Source organism: Oncorhynchus masou, chromosome 24 (genome assembly GCF_036934945.1).
Source record: "Oncorhynchus masou masou isolate Uvic2021 chromosome 24, UVic_Omas_1.1, whole genome shotgun sequence".
Taxonomy (NCBI): domain Eukaryota; kingdom Metazoa; phylum Chordata; class Actinopteri; order Salmoniformes; family Salmonidae; genus Oncorhynchus; species Oncorhynchus masou.
In genome coordinates this window covers 30,392,152-30,407,846 of record NC_088235.1, presented here as the reverse complement: position 1 = coordinate 30,407,846, position 15,695 = coordinate 30,392,152, and the positions used below count along the sequence as shown (strand labels likewise).

General features: G+C 42.6%; 1 protein-coding gene across 3 annotated transcripts in view; it reads right to left on the bottom strand.

Annotated features, from left to right (window-relative positions):
• The window catches only part of macrod2 (mono-ADP ribosylhydrolase 2), a 1,245,161-nt gene that overhangs the window by 736,592 nt on the left and 492,874 nt on the right, over window positions 1-15,695 (bottom strand). For all 3 annotated transcript variants that reach the window (XM_064933636.1, XM_064933637.1, XM_064933635.1), the window contains exon 5: window positions 13,288-13,404. In XM_064933636.1, coding sequence (XP_064789708.1) covers window positions 13,288-13,404 — 117 coding nt within the window. The remainder of the gene's footprint in view (window positions 1-13,287; window positions 13,405-15,695) is intronic.

Below are 15,695 nucleotides of genomic sequence, written 5' to 3'. Positions count from 1 at the left end.
ACAGGCTGATAGCCAACCCAGCCCATGTTTCAATTACCCCAACAGTATCTGTTTTAATCATTAGGCATCACTAACAACTTCAAATCAAATAGTTTATGAAACATACACAAGTAAAAACATTCATATTCAAAGGAGAAATGAATAAAGTGAATTTCCATATTTTTTGGGGTTGACAACTTTCACCTCATTAGTAAGTGAGAATGATGAAAAGGCAAACGTCTTTGAATTAGCTTCATTTCAATTTCAATAAGTCCACTTCATTTACATTAGCCCGGGGGAGAGTACATAATTGTGTGTACGTATGAAAAACTAGAGAGTCTAGATTCTTTATATGTACACACGTAGGCAAGCCTTGAACTAAACACCACATGCCAAATCCAAATATTCCATACAAATTTTCTACAGATGTAGGATTTTATTTTGATTACTATTTTGTTGCTGAAAAAAAAGTGACTGACAACCCACACTAACACACAGTTAAATTAACAATATTGTACTTTTCATTTACCCTACTTTTTTGACAGCTAATAGCCTAACCACCAATCAAGCAACATTATGAAGTCAAATCCTGTTGCTGCAGGATTATTTTGCTGTGACAATATAGGTCAAATGATGATCCTAAATCTATATGTATTATTTATTATATAAGTGTGCGTGTGTGTGTGTGTGTGTGTGTGTGTGTGTGTGTGTGTGTGTGTGTGTGTGTGTGTGTGTGTGTGTGTGTGTGTGTGTGTGTGTGTGTGTGTGTGTGTGTGTGTGTGCGTGTATAAAAAGGGGCAAGGCAGGAAATACAAACCATGAAGAAGATCTCATGTCAATCAAAACAAATGAGGAAATGTTGATTGCCAGCAAATCAAAATGAAACTTAATACAAACCTTTGTACCACTGTTTGTCTTCGGCATTGTAACTGTTTTGTTCATTTTGTGAGGGGAACGAGAATGTTTTGTGAGGTTCTTATGAATTGATCAAATGAGCACAGAACACTCAATAGAGACAGGCTCACAATGGCTGCGTAGGCAGAGGACAACAAATATTAAGTCACACAAGGACAATTCATTACAAAAAGAAAATAATATTAACGTCTGAAAGACTTCTGATAGAGACTTCAGATAGAGGCTAAGTTCCAAATTGAACCCTATTTCTTACATAGTGCACTACTTTCAAAAAGGGAACATGGTTCTGGTGAAAAGTAGTGCATTATATAGGGAATAATGTGCCATTTGGGAAGGAACCATAGATAAAAGTTATTTAGATAAAGCCTAGCATTCACAGACAGAAAGAAGGAAGATCGAGTGAAGTCAAAAAAGCTGTCAATTTCCAAGAGCAGTCAACAATGAAATAGTAAGGATGACAGCGATGAGAACAAGAGGAACAAAATAAATATAATTTTTTGGGGTGTGTTTAGCAGCAGAGAAGTGTTGTATTGAAGAGAAAACTAACTGACAAGACTAATTCCAATCAATTTGCTGTTCTCTTTTTCCTGATGCATTCCAAACTCATATTCATATTGACCTTTTGCACATTTTGTTACGTTACAGCCTTATTCAATAAAATTAAATAAAAACGATTCCTCATCAATCTACACACAATACCCCATAATGACAAAGTGAAAACAAGTTTTTATAAATGTTTGCACATTAAAAAAAATATATCTATTTTTTTAAATACCTTACTTACATAAATATTCAGACCCTTTGAGCTCAGGTGCATCCTGTTTCCATTGATCATCCTTGAGATGTTTCAACGACTTGATTGGAGTCCACCTGTGGTAAATTCAATTGATTGGACATGATTCCCTGTCTGGGAAGGTTGCTGGCTCAAATCCCCAAGCAGACAAGGTAAAAATCTGTCATTCTGCCCATGAGCAAGGCTTAACACACTGTTCCCGTGGATGTCGATTAAGGCAGCCCCCAGCACCTCTCTGATTCACAGAAAAGCAGAAGACAGGTTTCAGTTGAATGCATTCAGTTAATTAACAGCCATTAATGCTAATCCTGGACTTTCCTGTCAGGGACCTGGGGTAGTGGTGCAGGCCAAGCTCACCATGGTGGAGATGGACCATGTTAGGACTGCTTTAGGAGCGTGTTAGGACTGTGTTAGGACTGTGTTAGGACCGCTTTAGGACCGTATTAAGGCTGTGTTAGGAGCATTTTAGGACCGCTTTAGGACCGCATTAGGACTGTGTTAGGACCGCTTTAAGACCGTGTTAGGACCGCATTAATGCTGTGTTAGGAGCATTTTAGGACCGCTTTAGGAGCGCATTAGGACTGTGTTAGGACCGTGTTAGGACCGCATTAAGGCTGTGTTAGGAGCATTTTAGGACCGCTTTAGGAGCGCATTAGGACTGTGTTAGGACAGTGTTGGGACCATATTAAGGCTGTGTTAGGACTGTGTTAGGACCGTATTAAGGCTGTGTTAGGACTGTGCTAGGACCATATTAAGGGAAATGAAGGGAGAAGGGGGAAACCCAGTCAGTTGAATAACTGACTGCATTCAACTGAAATGTGTCTTCCACATTTAACCCAACCCCTCTGAGAGGTGAAGGGGGCTGCCTTAATAACCTTTTGATGCTATGGGGGCGCTATTTCATTTTTGGATAAAAAGACGTGCCCGTTTTAAGCGCAATATTTTGTCACAAAAAGATGCTCGACTATGCATATAATTGATAGCTTTGGAAAGAAAACACTCTGACGTTTCCAGAACTGCAAAGATATTCTCTGTGGGTGCCCTAGAACGGGAGCTACAGGCAAAACCAAGATGAAACGGCATCCAGGAAACCAGCAGGATTTTTGAGGCTCCGTTTTCCATTGTCTCCTTATATGGCTGTGAATGCGAGAGGAATGAGCCTGCCCTTTCTGTCGTTTCCCCAAGGTGTCTGCAGCATTGTGACGTATTTGTAGGCATATCATTGGAAGATTGACCATAAGAGACTACATTTTCCAGGTGTCCGCCCGGTGTCCTCCGTCGAAATTGGTGTGTCTTTTTCAGCTGCTGGTATTTTTCCATGCGATTCTGAGGGGAAAGCAGGCTTCCACGAACTGCATATCAATGAAGAGATATGTGAAAAAACACCTTGAGGATTGATTCTAAACAATGTTTGCCATGTTTCGGTCGATATTATGGAGTTAATTTGGAAAAAGTTTGACGTTTTGGTGACTGAATTTTCGGTTTGTTTCGGTAGCCAAATGTGATGTACAAAACGGAGCGATTTCTCCTACACAAAGATTCTTTCAGGAAAAACTGAACATTTGCTATGTAACTGAGAGTCTCCTCATTGGAAGCATCCGAAGTTCTTCAAAGGTAAATGATTTTATTTATTTGGTTTCCTGGTTTTTGTGAAAATGTTGCGTGCTAAATGCTACGCTAAATGCTAAGCTAGCTAGCAATACTCTTACACAAATGCTTGATTTGCTATGGTTCAAAAGCATATTTTGAAAATCTGAGATGACAGTGTTGTTAAGAAAAGGCTAAGCTTGAGAGCAGGCGTATTTATTTAATTTCATTTGCGATTTTCAGAAATCGTTAACGTTGCGTTATGGTAATGAGCCTGAGGCTGTATTCACGATCCCGAATACGGGATGGGTAGTATCAAGAGGTTTTAAGTGTTTGTACCTGTGTGTAACTCTTCACAGTACAGCTGTTCCATAAGGTGTATTTTTATCGGTTTCTAAATAAGATTTTACTGCTTGCGTGAGTTACTTGATGTAGCCATCAATCTATGTATTACTGTATATTAAAGCTTTGCTAGGACCATCTTAAGGCCATGTTAGGACCCTATTATGGCTGTGTTAGGACAGTGTTTGGGCCGTGTTAGGACTGTGTTAGGACCGTGTTAGGACAGTGTTTGGGCCGTGTTAGGACTGTGTTAGGGCCGTGTTAGGCCCATGTTAGGACCGTGTTAGGGCCGTGTTAGGGCCGTGTTTGGGCCGTGTTAGGGCCGTGTTTGGGCCGTGTTAGGGCTGTGTTAGGTCAATGTATTGACCGTGTTAGGACCATGTTAGGGCCGTGTTAGGGCCGTGTTAGGGCCGTGTTAGGACCATGTTAGGACCGTGTTAGGGCCGTGTTAGGACCATGTTATGACCGTGTTAGGACCTTGTTAGGACCATGTTAGGACCGTGTTAGGGCCGTGTTAGGACCATGTTATGACCGTGTTAGGGCCGTGTTAGGGCCGTGTTAGGACCGTGTTAGGACTGTGTTAGGACCATGTTAGGACCGTGTTAGGACCGTGTTAGGACCATGTTAGGGCCGTGTTAGGGCCATGTTAGGGCCGTGTTAGGACTGTGTTAGGGCCATGTTAGGGCCGTGTTAGGACCGTGTTAGGACTGTGTTAGGGCCGTGTTAGGACCATGTTATGACCGTGTTAGGACCATGTTAGGGCCGTGTTAGGACCGTGTTTGGACCGTGTTAGGGCCTTGTTAGGGCCATGTTAGAGCCGTGTTAGGACCATGTTATGACCGTGTTAGGGCTGTGTTAGGACCGTGTTAGGGCCATGTTAGGGCCGTGTTAGGACCGTGTTAGGACTGTGTTAGGGTCGTGTTAGGACCATGTTATGACCATGTTAGGACCATGTTAGGGCCGCGTTAGGACCATGTTAGGGTTGTGTTAGGGTTGTGTTAGGACCATGTTAGGGCCGTGTTAGGGCCGTGTTAGGGCCGTGTTAGGACCATGTTAGGGCCGCGTTAGGACCATGTTAGGACCATGTTTGGGCCGTTTTTGGACCATGTTAGGACCATGTTAGGACCATGTTTGGGCCGTGTTTGGACCATGTTAGGATCGTGTTAGGACCGTGTTAGGACCATGTTAGGGCCGTGTTAGGACCGTGTTAGGACCATGTTAGGGCCGTGTTAGGGCTGTGTTAGGGCCGTGTTAGGACCATGTTAGGGCCGCGTTAGGACCATGTTAGGACCATGTTTGGGCCGTTTTTGGACCATGTTAGGACTGTGTTAGGACCATGTTAGGACTGTGTTAGGACCATGTTAGGACTGTGTTTGGACCATGTTAGGACTGTGTTAGGACCATGTTAGGACTGTGTTAGGACCATGTTAGGACTGTGTTAGGGCCATGTTTGGACCATGTTATGACCGTGTTTGGGCCATGTTAGGACTGTGTTAGGACCATGTTAGGACTGTGTTTGGACCATGTTAGGACTGTGTTAGGACCATGTTAGGACCATGTTTGGGCCGTGTTTGGACCATGATAGGGCCGTGTTTGGGCCGTGTTTGGACCATGTTAGGACCATGTTAGGAACGTGTTTGGGCCATGTTAGGACCATGTTAGGACTGTGTTAAGGCCGTGTTAGGACCATGTTAGGGCCGTGTTAGGGCCGTGTTTGGGCCGTGTTAGGACCATGTTAGGACTGTGTTAAGGCCGTGTTAGGACCATGTTAGGACCGTGTTAGGACCGTGTTAGGGCCATGTTAGGACCATGCTAGGGCCTTGATGATGGGGAAGAAAGAGTCAAAACAAAGGGCACAAAACGCAGGTTTTTCTGTGAAGAGATCGGAGAGGAAGGCCATATAGCTACAGACATTTTAGATATAGATTGGAGATTTGAATACAGCTGGTCTTTTCTAGTCATAGGGTCAGAAGAGGGAAACCACAGAATTATAGGTATTTTACAGAGAACATAACAAGCTAAAGCATGTTGTTGTGTTGCTGCCCACAGAGCCGTAGTGTGTCCGTGATAAACATGTTTACTTATTTAGTTGCGTTTTTCCAAGAAATGCTCACGCACTGAGGCACTTGACACTCTCTTCCCTTTAAACAGAAATATCTAGTGATGTTACGTTTGATACCGGAGCTCCGAGGCATGTGTCAAAATCAGTAAGCAGCTAACTTTGAAGCAGTGTGCCGATGCGTGGATCACTTTATCAGAAGTATGTCATCAATGATGTCCAAAGCTTTGTTTGATCACATGCCTTTTCAAACCGTGTGTTGCAAAAATCCGAGATTCCACTGATTTCGCCATGGTTCCGGTGTTTTCTCGATTCCAAGCTGCTTCAAAACACCAACCTCTACTGGACACTGTACTAACAAATATAAAGTTCATTCGCAAAGTATTCAGACCCCTTGACATTTTCCACATTTTGTTACATTACAGCCTTCTAAAACATTCTAAAATTGATTAAATAAAAAAATCTCAGCAATCTACACACAATACCCCATAATGAAAAAGCAAAACAGTAGTTTTTATACATTTTTGCAAATGTATTAAAAATAAAAAACAGAAATACCTTATTTACATAAGTATTCAGACCCTTTGCTATGAGACTCGAAATTGAGCTCAGGTGCATCCTGTTTCCATTGATCATATTTGAGATGTTTCTACAAGTTGTTTGGTGTCCACCTGTGGTAAACTAAATAGATTGGACATGATTCGGAAAGGCACACACCTGTCTATATAAGGTCCCACAGTTGACAGTGCATGTCAGAGCAAAAATGAAGGAATTGTCCGTAGAGATCCGAGACAGGATTGTGTCGAAACACAGATTGAGGGAAGGGAAACAAAACATTTCTGCAGCACTGAAGGTCCCCAAAAACACAGTGGCCTCCATCATTCTTCAATTAAATACGTTTGGAACCACCACAAGTAATCGGGGGAGAAGGGTCTTGGTCAGGGAGGTGACCAAGAACCCGATGGTCACTCTGGCAGAGCTCCAGAGATCCTCTGGGAGATGGGATAACCTTCCAGAAGGACAACAATCTCTGCAGCACTCCACCAATCAGGACATTATGGGAGAGTGGCCGCACGGAAGCCACTCCTGTCACACCCTGACCATAGTTTATTTGTATGTTTCTATGTTTTGGTTGGTCAGGGTGTGATCTGAGTGGGCATTCTATGTTGGATGTCTTGTTTGTCTATTTCTATGTCTGGCCTGATATGCTTCTCAATCAGAGGCAGGTGTTAGTCATTGTCTCTGATTGGGAACCATATTTAGGTAGCCTGGGTTTCACTGTGTGTTTGTGGGTGATTGTTCCTGTCTCTGTGTTTGTTGCACCAGTCAGGGCTGTTTCGGTTTTCGACATTTGTTGTTTTGTATTGTTTGTGTTTTCTTCATAATTAAAGATGTATCTAACGAACCACGCTGCATTTTGGTCCGATCCTTGTTCCACCTCTTCGTCAGAGGAGGAGTTGGAAGAAACCCGTTACAACTCCTCAGTAAAAGGCACACGACAGAGTTTGCCAAAAGGCACCTAAAGCCTCTCAGTCCATGAGAAACAAGATTCTCTGGTCTGATGAAACCAAGATTGAAGTTTTGGCCTGAATGACAAGCGTCACATCTGGAGGAAACCTGGCACCATGCCTACTGTGAAGTATGGTGGTGGCAGCATCATGCTGTGGGGATGTTTTTCAGCGGCAGGGACTGGGAGACTAGTCAGGATTGAGGGAAAGATGAACGGAGCAAGATACAGAGAGATCCTTGATGAAAACCTGCTCCAGAGTGCTCAGGACATCACACTGGGGTGAAGGTTCACCTTCCAACAGAACAACAACCCTAGGCACACAGCCAAGACAATGCAGGAGTGACTTCAGGACAAATCTCTGAATATATAATATAAATAATATTATAAATATTGAGTTCATCTCTGGAGAGACCTGAAAATAGCTGTGCAGCAATGCTCCCCATCCAACCTGACAGAGCTTGAGAGGATATGTAGAGAAGAATGGGAGAAACTCCCCAAATACAGGTGTGCCAAGTACAGGTCGACTGATTAATCAGAATGGCCGATTAATTAGGGCCAATTTCCAGTTTTCATAACAATCGGAAATAGGTAATTTTGCAGAATTTTTTTTTTTACACCTTTATTTAACTAGGCAAGTCAGTTAAGAACACATTATTAATTTCAATGATGGCCTAGGAACAGTGGGTTAACTGCCTCGTTCAGGGGCAGAACGACAGATTTTCACCTTGTCAGCTCGGGGAACCAATCTTGCAACCTTACAGTTAACTAGGCCAAAGCTATAAACACCTGCCTGTTACACGATTGCAGTAGAAGCCAAAGTAAGTTGCTAGCTAGCATTAAACTTATCTTATAAAAAACAATCAATCAATCACTAGTCCGAATTGCACATGGTTGATGATATTACTAGTTTATCGAGCGTGTCCTGTGTTGCATATAATCGATGCAACGCTGGGGGATGACTTAACAAAAGCGCATTTGCGAAAAAAGCACAATCGTTGGACGACTGTACCTAACCAAAAACACCAATGCCTTTCTTAAAATCAATTAATAGAAGTATATACACTGCTCAACGCAGGGGCATACTCCTGATGAGGTGGAGGATGGTCTCTTGAGGGATCTCCTCCCAGACCTGGACTAAAGCATCCGCCAACTCCTGGACAGTCTGTGGTGCAACGTGGCATTGGTGGATGGAGATGGAGCGAGACATGATGTCCTCAATTGGATTCAGGTCTGGGGAACGGGCGGGCCAGTCCATAGCATCAATGTCTTCCTCATGCAGGAACTGCTGACACACTCCAGCCACATGAGGTCTAGCATTGTCTTGCATTAGGAGGAACCCAGGGCCAACCGCACCAGCATATGGTCTCACAAGGGGTTTGAGGATCTCATCTCTGGCGAGCTACCTCTGGCGAGCACATGGAGGGCTGTGCGGCCCCCCAAAGAAATGCCACCCCACACCATGACTGACCCACCGCCAAACCGGTCATCTTGGAGGATGTTGCATGCAGCAGGACGTTCCCCACGGCGTCTCCAGACTCTGTCACGTCTGTCACATGTGCTCAGTGTGAACCTGCTTTCATCTGTGAAGAGCACAGGGCGCACGTGGCGAATTTGCCAATCTTGTTGTTCTCTGGCAAATGCCAAACGTCCTGCACAGTGTTGGGCTGTAAGCACAACCCCCACCTGTGGACGTCAGGCCCTCATACCATCCTCATGGAGTCTGTTTCTGACCGTTTGAGCAGACACATGCACATTTGTGGCCTGCTGGAGGTCATTTTTCAGGGCTCTGGCAGTGCTCCTCCTTGCACAAAGCGGAGGTAGCGGTCCTGCTGCTGGGTTGTTGCCCTCCTACGGCCTCCTCCACGTCTCCTGAAGTACTGGCCTGTCTCCTGGTAGCGCCTCCATGCTCTGGACACTACGCTGACAGACATAGCAAACCTTCTTGCCACAGCTCGCATTGATGTGCCATCCTGGATTAGCTGCACTACCTGAGCCACTTGTGTGGGTTGTAGACTCCGTCTCATGCTACCACTAGAGTGAAAGCACCGCCAGCATTCAAAAGTGACCAAAACATCAGCCAGGAAGCATAGCAACTGAGAAGTGGTCTGTGGTCACCACCTGCAGAACCACTCCTTTATTGGGGGTGTCTTTCTAATTGCCTATAATTTCCACCTGTTGTCTATTCTATTTGCATAACAGCATGTGAAATGTATTGTCAATCAGTGTTGCTTCCTAAGTGGACAGCTTGATTTCACAGAAGTGTGATTGACTTGGAGTTACATTGTGTTGTTTAAGTGTTCCCTTTATTTTTTGAGCAGTGTATTTTTAAACCTGCATATTTAGCTAAAAGAAATCCAGGTTAGCAGGCAATATTAACCAGGTGAAATTGTGTCACTTCTCTTGCGTTCATTGCACACAGAGTCAGGGTATATGCAACAGTTTGGGCAGCCTGGCTCATTGCGAACTAATTTGCCAGAATTTCACGTAATTATGACATAACATTGAAGGTTGTACAATGTAACAAGAATATTTAGACTTGGGGTTGCCACCCGTTAGATAAAATACAGAACGGTTCCGTATTTAACTGAAATAATCAACGTTTTGTTATCAAAATTATAGTTTCTGGATTCGACCATATTGATGACCAAAGGCTCGTATTTCTGTGTATTATGTTATAATGAAGTCTATGATTTTATAGAGCAGTCTGACTGATTCGATGGTAGGCACCAGCAGGCTTGTAAGCATTCATTTAAACAGCACTTTTGTGCGTTTTGCCAGCAGCTCTTCGCAAGCACAGCACTGTTTATGACTTCAAGCCTATCAGCCTAATGGCTGGAGTAACCAATGTGAAATGGCTAGCTAGTTAATGGGATGCGCGCTAATAGTGTTTCAAACGTCACTCGCTCTGAGACTTGGAGTAGTTATTCCCCTTGCTCTGCAAGGGCCTCGGCTTTGTGGAGCGATGGGTAACGCTGCTTCGAGTGTGACTGTTTTTGATGTGTTCCTGGTTCGAGCCCAGGTAGGGGCGAGGAGAGGGACGGAAGCTATACTATTACACTGGCAATAGTATAGTGCCTATAAGAACATCCAATAGTCAAAGGTATATGAAATACAAATGGTATGGAGAGAAATAGTCCTATAAATACTATATTAACTACAACCTAAAACCTCTTACCTTGGAATATTGAAGTATCATGTTAAAAGGAACCACCAACTTTCATATGTTGTAATGTTCTGAGCAAGGAACTCAAACGTTAGCTTTTTTACATGGCACATATTGCACTTTTACTTCTCCAACACTTTGTTTTTGCATTATTTAAACCAAATTGAACATGTTTCATTATTTATTTGAGGCTAAATTGATTTTTATTGATGTATTACATTAAGTTAAAATAAGTGTCCATTCATTATTTTTGTAATTGTCATTTTACAAATAAATAAAAAATTGGCTGATTAATCAGTATCAGCTTTTTTTGGTCCTCCAATAATCGGTATCGGCGTTGAAATACCTCTAGTGCCAAGCTTGTAGCGTCATACCCAAGAAGACTTAAGGCTGTAATCACTGCCAAAGGTGCTTCAACAAAGTACTGAGTAAAGGGTCTGAATTCTTATGTAAATGTGATATTTCAGTTTTTCTTTTTATATACATATGATACAATTAGTAAAAACCTGTTTTTGCTTTGTCATTATGGGGTATAGTATGTATATTGATGAGGGGAAAAAAGATTTAATCCATCTTTGAATGTAACGTAACAAATATGGCAAAAGTAAAGGGGTCTAAATACTTTCTGAATGCACTGTAGGATTTGAGCCAATTGCAAGTTGATCAAATGAAAGTGTTTTCTCCCCAGGCATAATGCATGGCATTATCACTGGGATATGAGGTAACAACAGGGCCTATGCTAAATGTATTTTAAAAAGTACAAAGTGTTTGTTAGCTGTTAAGCCTGTGTTAAAAGATGCTTAAAATAATTAGAAGACAACAAAAAAAAAACAAGTGTGATTGTGTTGAATTGTGTTTGGGAAATACAGATAGATATGGTTTTAAAGAGGTGGTGGTAATATTTCATTCAGTACAGAAATGTGTAGGTGGCCTAACTTCCGCTTTCCCACAAGCTAAATTGTGCCAAGATACCACTTTTGTTGGACAAGCTATGTTTTCAAAACTGTAATGTTTACATGAATTCTGATTATTTCTAGGGATACACAACATCCTGAAATATATCTAGATATCTTTGTTTGAAAGAATGCTATATTTCCCTTGAAGGAGTTATGCTGAATGTAAAAAACTTAAACCACTCTCCCCTACAGAAGATGTGTCCACAGCCCGAGATTGTTTGTGATATCGTGACATAGTAAGTTATTAAACTATGACATTTGACATATGTTATTAAATTGTTATGGAAGTGTCAGGCAGTGTTGCCATAGCAATCAAGGGAACCACCTGTCGGTCTATCATCTTGCATGACTCATTGGTTTATCTGCTTGGCTTGTTTGACAGCTTTAAGACACATTAAACACAAACAAATGTCTCCAAACTTTCATTTGCTTCCAACCCTCTTCTAATTTCACAGGCTCTCTGGGTCCTTTTTCTGTGTCAGTCCCAAATGCCACCTTATTCCCTTCATAGGGCACTACTTTCAACCAGGGCTTATAGGGCTCTGGTCAAAAGTAGTACACTATATATAGAATAGGGTGCAATTTGGGAGGCATCCATCTCTCTCTGTCTCACAGAAACTATTCAGGGAAATGGCACTACCACTGGGATGTTTAATACTGTTTGACAGTACTGTACCAAAGCAAAAGACACTTGTTTTCCACACTATAAACCCTAACCCTAACACGACCATATTATTCCAGCTTTGTTTGTGGCACCTTTTTAAGTGTGTCAGGTGCATTACAAATAATTACCATGGTCATCTATCACCCTTATCACTCCCCCAATCCAGATGTGTTCACAGACACACCTCTTCATCCATTACCAGATTACTATCTCTCTCCCGCTCTCTTTATGTCTCTCTCTCTCTCTCTCTCTCTCTCTCTCTCTCTCTCTTTCTTTCTCTCTCTCTTTCTCTCTCTCTCTCTTTCTCTCTCTCTCTCTCTCTCTCACACTCGCAGACAAATTTACGTTATATACCTCCTTCCCTGAAAAAGCCTAAAACAACGGCAGCCTTCTATGGAATGACGATCTCCATAACTCACCAAGAGGAGAGTTATGTGAACCGTTAACTGGATAAATCAAGGATAAAATATCAATCAAGTTACTACCAAATGTTTCCCTTCATGTCTTTCTTTGTTTGCAGATGGCACCCTATTCCATATAATAGTGCAGTGTTTGACCAGAGCCAATGTGCACTGTAAAGGAGAATAGTGTGCCATTTGGGATGCAGCCTTTGTGTACAGATGGAACCTCCAACAGGGCGTAGAACAAGCACCTACCCATCATAATGATAATGACTCTGTTAATAATAATAGCCCATTCATCAGTTATGGCCAATCACTACTAATAAATGATGATGGAACTGTCGTTCTATATCCAAAAATAAATAAATAAAGTGTGCAAGCAACTGTAAACTCGATGGGCTGATTGATAGGATTGATCCTAAAATGACTCAAATGTCCCCAATGTAATTCAGTATGCAGTGAGGTAGTGGGGTGATTCACAATGTCAGTGTAGTCATTATGTAATGTTGCAGACATCACTGGCAACAATGTCTTTCAGAAGGAATACACTGGACATCATTGCAACCAATTGTTCCTATGGGGTGGGTGTGTTAACTGGGATCTTGTAGCTAGTGGGTGGGTGGTGTAGTGATAATTAGGTTGGCAGTCATGTTGTTGCAATGATCCGATTGGCTGTAATGCATAGAAGCATCATCATGTCCCAACGTTTCACATGTTCAGCGACATGTTTCATGGGGATCATGTTCAATGTGTAGGGATCATATAGAAAGAGCTGGTATGCACCATATAGAATTAGCCATATTCATTGCAGGTATTGTAAAGGACACAAATGCAGCATAGTGTAGGATGTAGCATCAAAACAGCACCCATGGCAGGGAAAATTGGAACAGGGATAATAATGGATTAAACGCTACTCACATTTAGCCGGTAGGTCGTAGCCACAGGTGATCTTGGCGTTGCCGGTTTCACAGCCGTTGAGTGTGATGCATTCTTCATACAGACAGGAGCCTGCCGCTTTGTGTATGCAGCCATCAACTGAAAACACAGAGACAGAAAGACACATACGTGTTAGTCCTACTAAGTGGGCTGTGGTGTGCTAGCTAGTTAGCTGTTGTGTGCTAGCAAGTTAGCTGTGGTGTGCTAGCTAGTTAACTGTGTTGTGCTAGCTAGTTAGCTGTATTGAGCAAGTTAGTTATCTGTTGTGTGCTAGCTAGTTAGTTATGTTGCACTAGTCAGCTGTGTTGTGCCGGCTAGTTAGCTGTGATGGGCTAGTAGCAGCCATGTGTCATATCACCTTACACAGTTAAGTCGCCATGAGGTCAGATTTGAATTACACTAAACCAATACAGCTTCCATAACCCATTGAAAACCACCCGCTGATGTTAATCTCACTAAAACACAAACATGGTCAGCCAAAGAGATGTAAGTCAGCTAGCTGCAAAGTGTGTACTGATGTATGTATGTGTCCTCTTTCTTCCTCAGATACGCCAAAACAGTTCACTCTCCACATCTCTTTACCTTCATGCATTATCAGTAGCTTATGAGTCTGTTGCACATGTTTCTAGTGTTATTTGACCACAGAAGCAAGAGGCCCCTGCTGCTAGTAAATATTGACAGAAATAGGCTCAGCAAGAAATAAAATAGCTACTGTTTGAATTTCATAATGCCTCCACAGAGTAGTCACACACACACACTTACAAAAAAATATGCAGTTTTGAAACTGCAGTAACAGTGCAGTAACTGCAGTCGACTGGTATTTTGAATGCCGTAATTGCAAAATAACTGCAGTGGACTGCAGTTATACTACACTCTAACTGTAATTAGACTGCAAAATGACTGCAGTTAAAAAACATATTTTGTATGCAGTAGTTGCAGCATACTGAAGACACACTGCACATAACACACATTTTCTTGAATCTTTCTCTCATATCATCAGCTAGGGTACAGTTATACCCCATCACTATGCTGTGGATGGTTTATTGTTTTATATCATGTCCTCTGTGGAAGGATGCCTAAGAGTGTTATAATGTGGATTTGTGATCCGGTTCTGTCCTGAGTGTTCCTTCCCTTCCTAGTTGATGTGTGTCCTGCTTGGCCAGGCCCCTGGGTAAATCCCTGCCCACAAGGTTTGAATTCACAGGGATAACGTGTGTGTGTGTCTAAGGATATGTAGTGTTTTCTTTTTCTCTAGTGAAGCTGGTTATTACGTCCAAAACCTTAAAAGGGAATACAAAACTTTTCTTCTAAGTTATGATGCATCTGCACTGGTAACATCTCTGAGTGTTCAGAGTGAACCTGGTTTTCTCCAGGGCTAAGTGAACCTAGCCTGGGTACCAGTCTGGCTGTACTATCACTCCCCTTTTTGACACTCCTTGTTAAGGACTGGTAAAAAGTGGAATGATAGCACGAACAGACTGGTACCCAGGCTAAGGTGAACCAGCCAGGCCACGAGAGTCAGAGCACAGCCTCCCTCAATCTTCCCACACAGCACCTTTCCCATGTACAAGGCATGAACAGTGAAGCTGATTAGAAGGCATGCATGAGAGCATCAGCTGTTCCGGACGACTGTGTGATCACGCTCTCCGTAGCCGACGTGAGTAAGACCTTTAAACAGGTCAACATTCACAAGGCTGCGGGGCCAGACGGATTACCAGGACGTGTGCTCCGGGAATGTGCTGACCAACTGGTAGGTGTCTTCACTGACATTTTCCACATGTCCCTGATTGAGTCTGTAATACCAACATGTTTCAAGTAGACCACCATAGTCCCTATGCCCAAGAACACAAAGGCAACCTGCCTAAATGACTACAGAGCCGTAGCACTCACATCCATAGCCATGAAGTGCTTTGAAAGGCTGGTATTGGCTCACATCAACACCATTATCCCAGAAACCCTAGATCCACTCGAATTTGCATAACGCCCAAACAGATCCACAGATGTTGCAATCTCTATTGCACTCCACACTGCCCTTGGACAAAAAGAACACCTATGTGAGAATGCTATTCATTGACTACAGCTCAGCATTCAACACCATAGTGCCCTCAAAGCTCATCACTAATTTAAAAAATATATATATAATGATGTCACCTTTATTTAACCAGGTAGGCCAGTTGAGAACAAGTTCTCATTTACAACTGTGACCTGGCCAAGATAAAGCAAACCAGTGCGACACAAATAACAACACAGAGTTACACATGGAATAAACAAGCGTACAGTCAATAACACAATAGGAAAAAATGAACGTCTATATACAGTGTGTGCAAATGGCATGAGGAGGAAAGGCAATAAATAGGCCATAGTAGCGAAGTAATTACAATTACACTGGA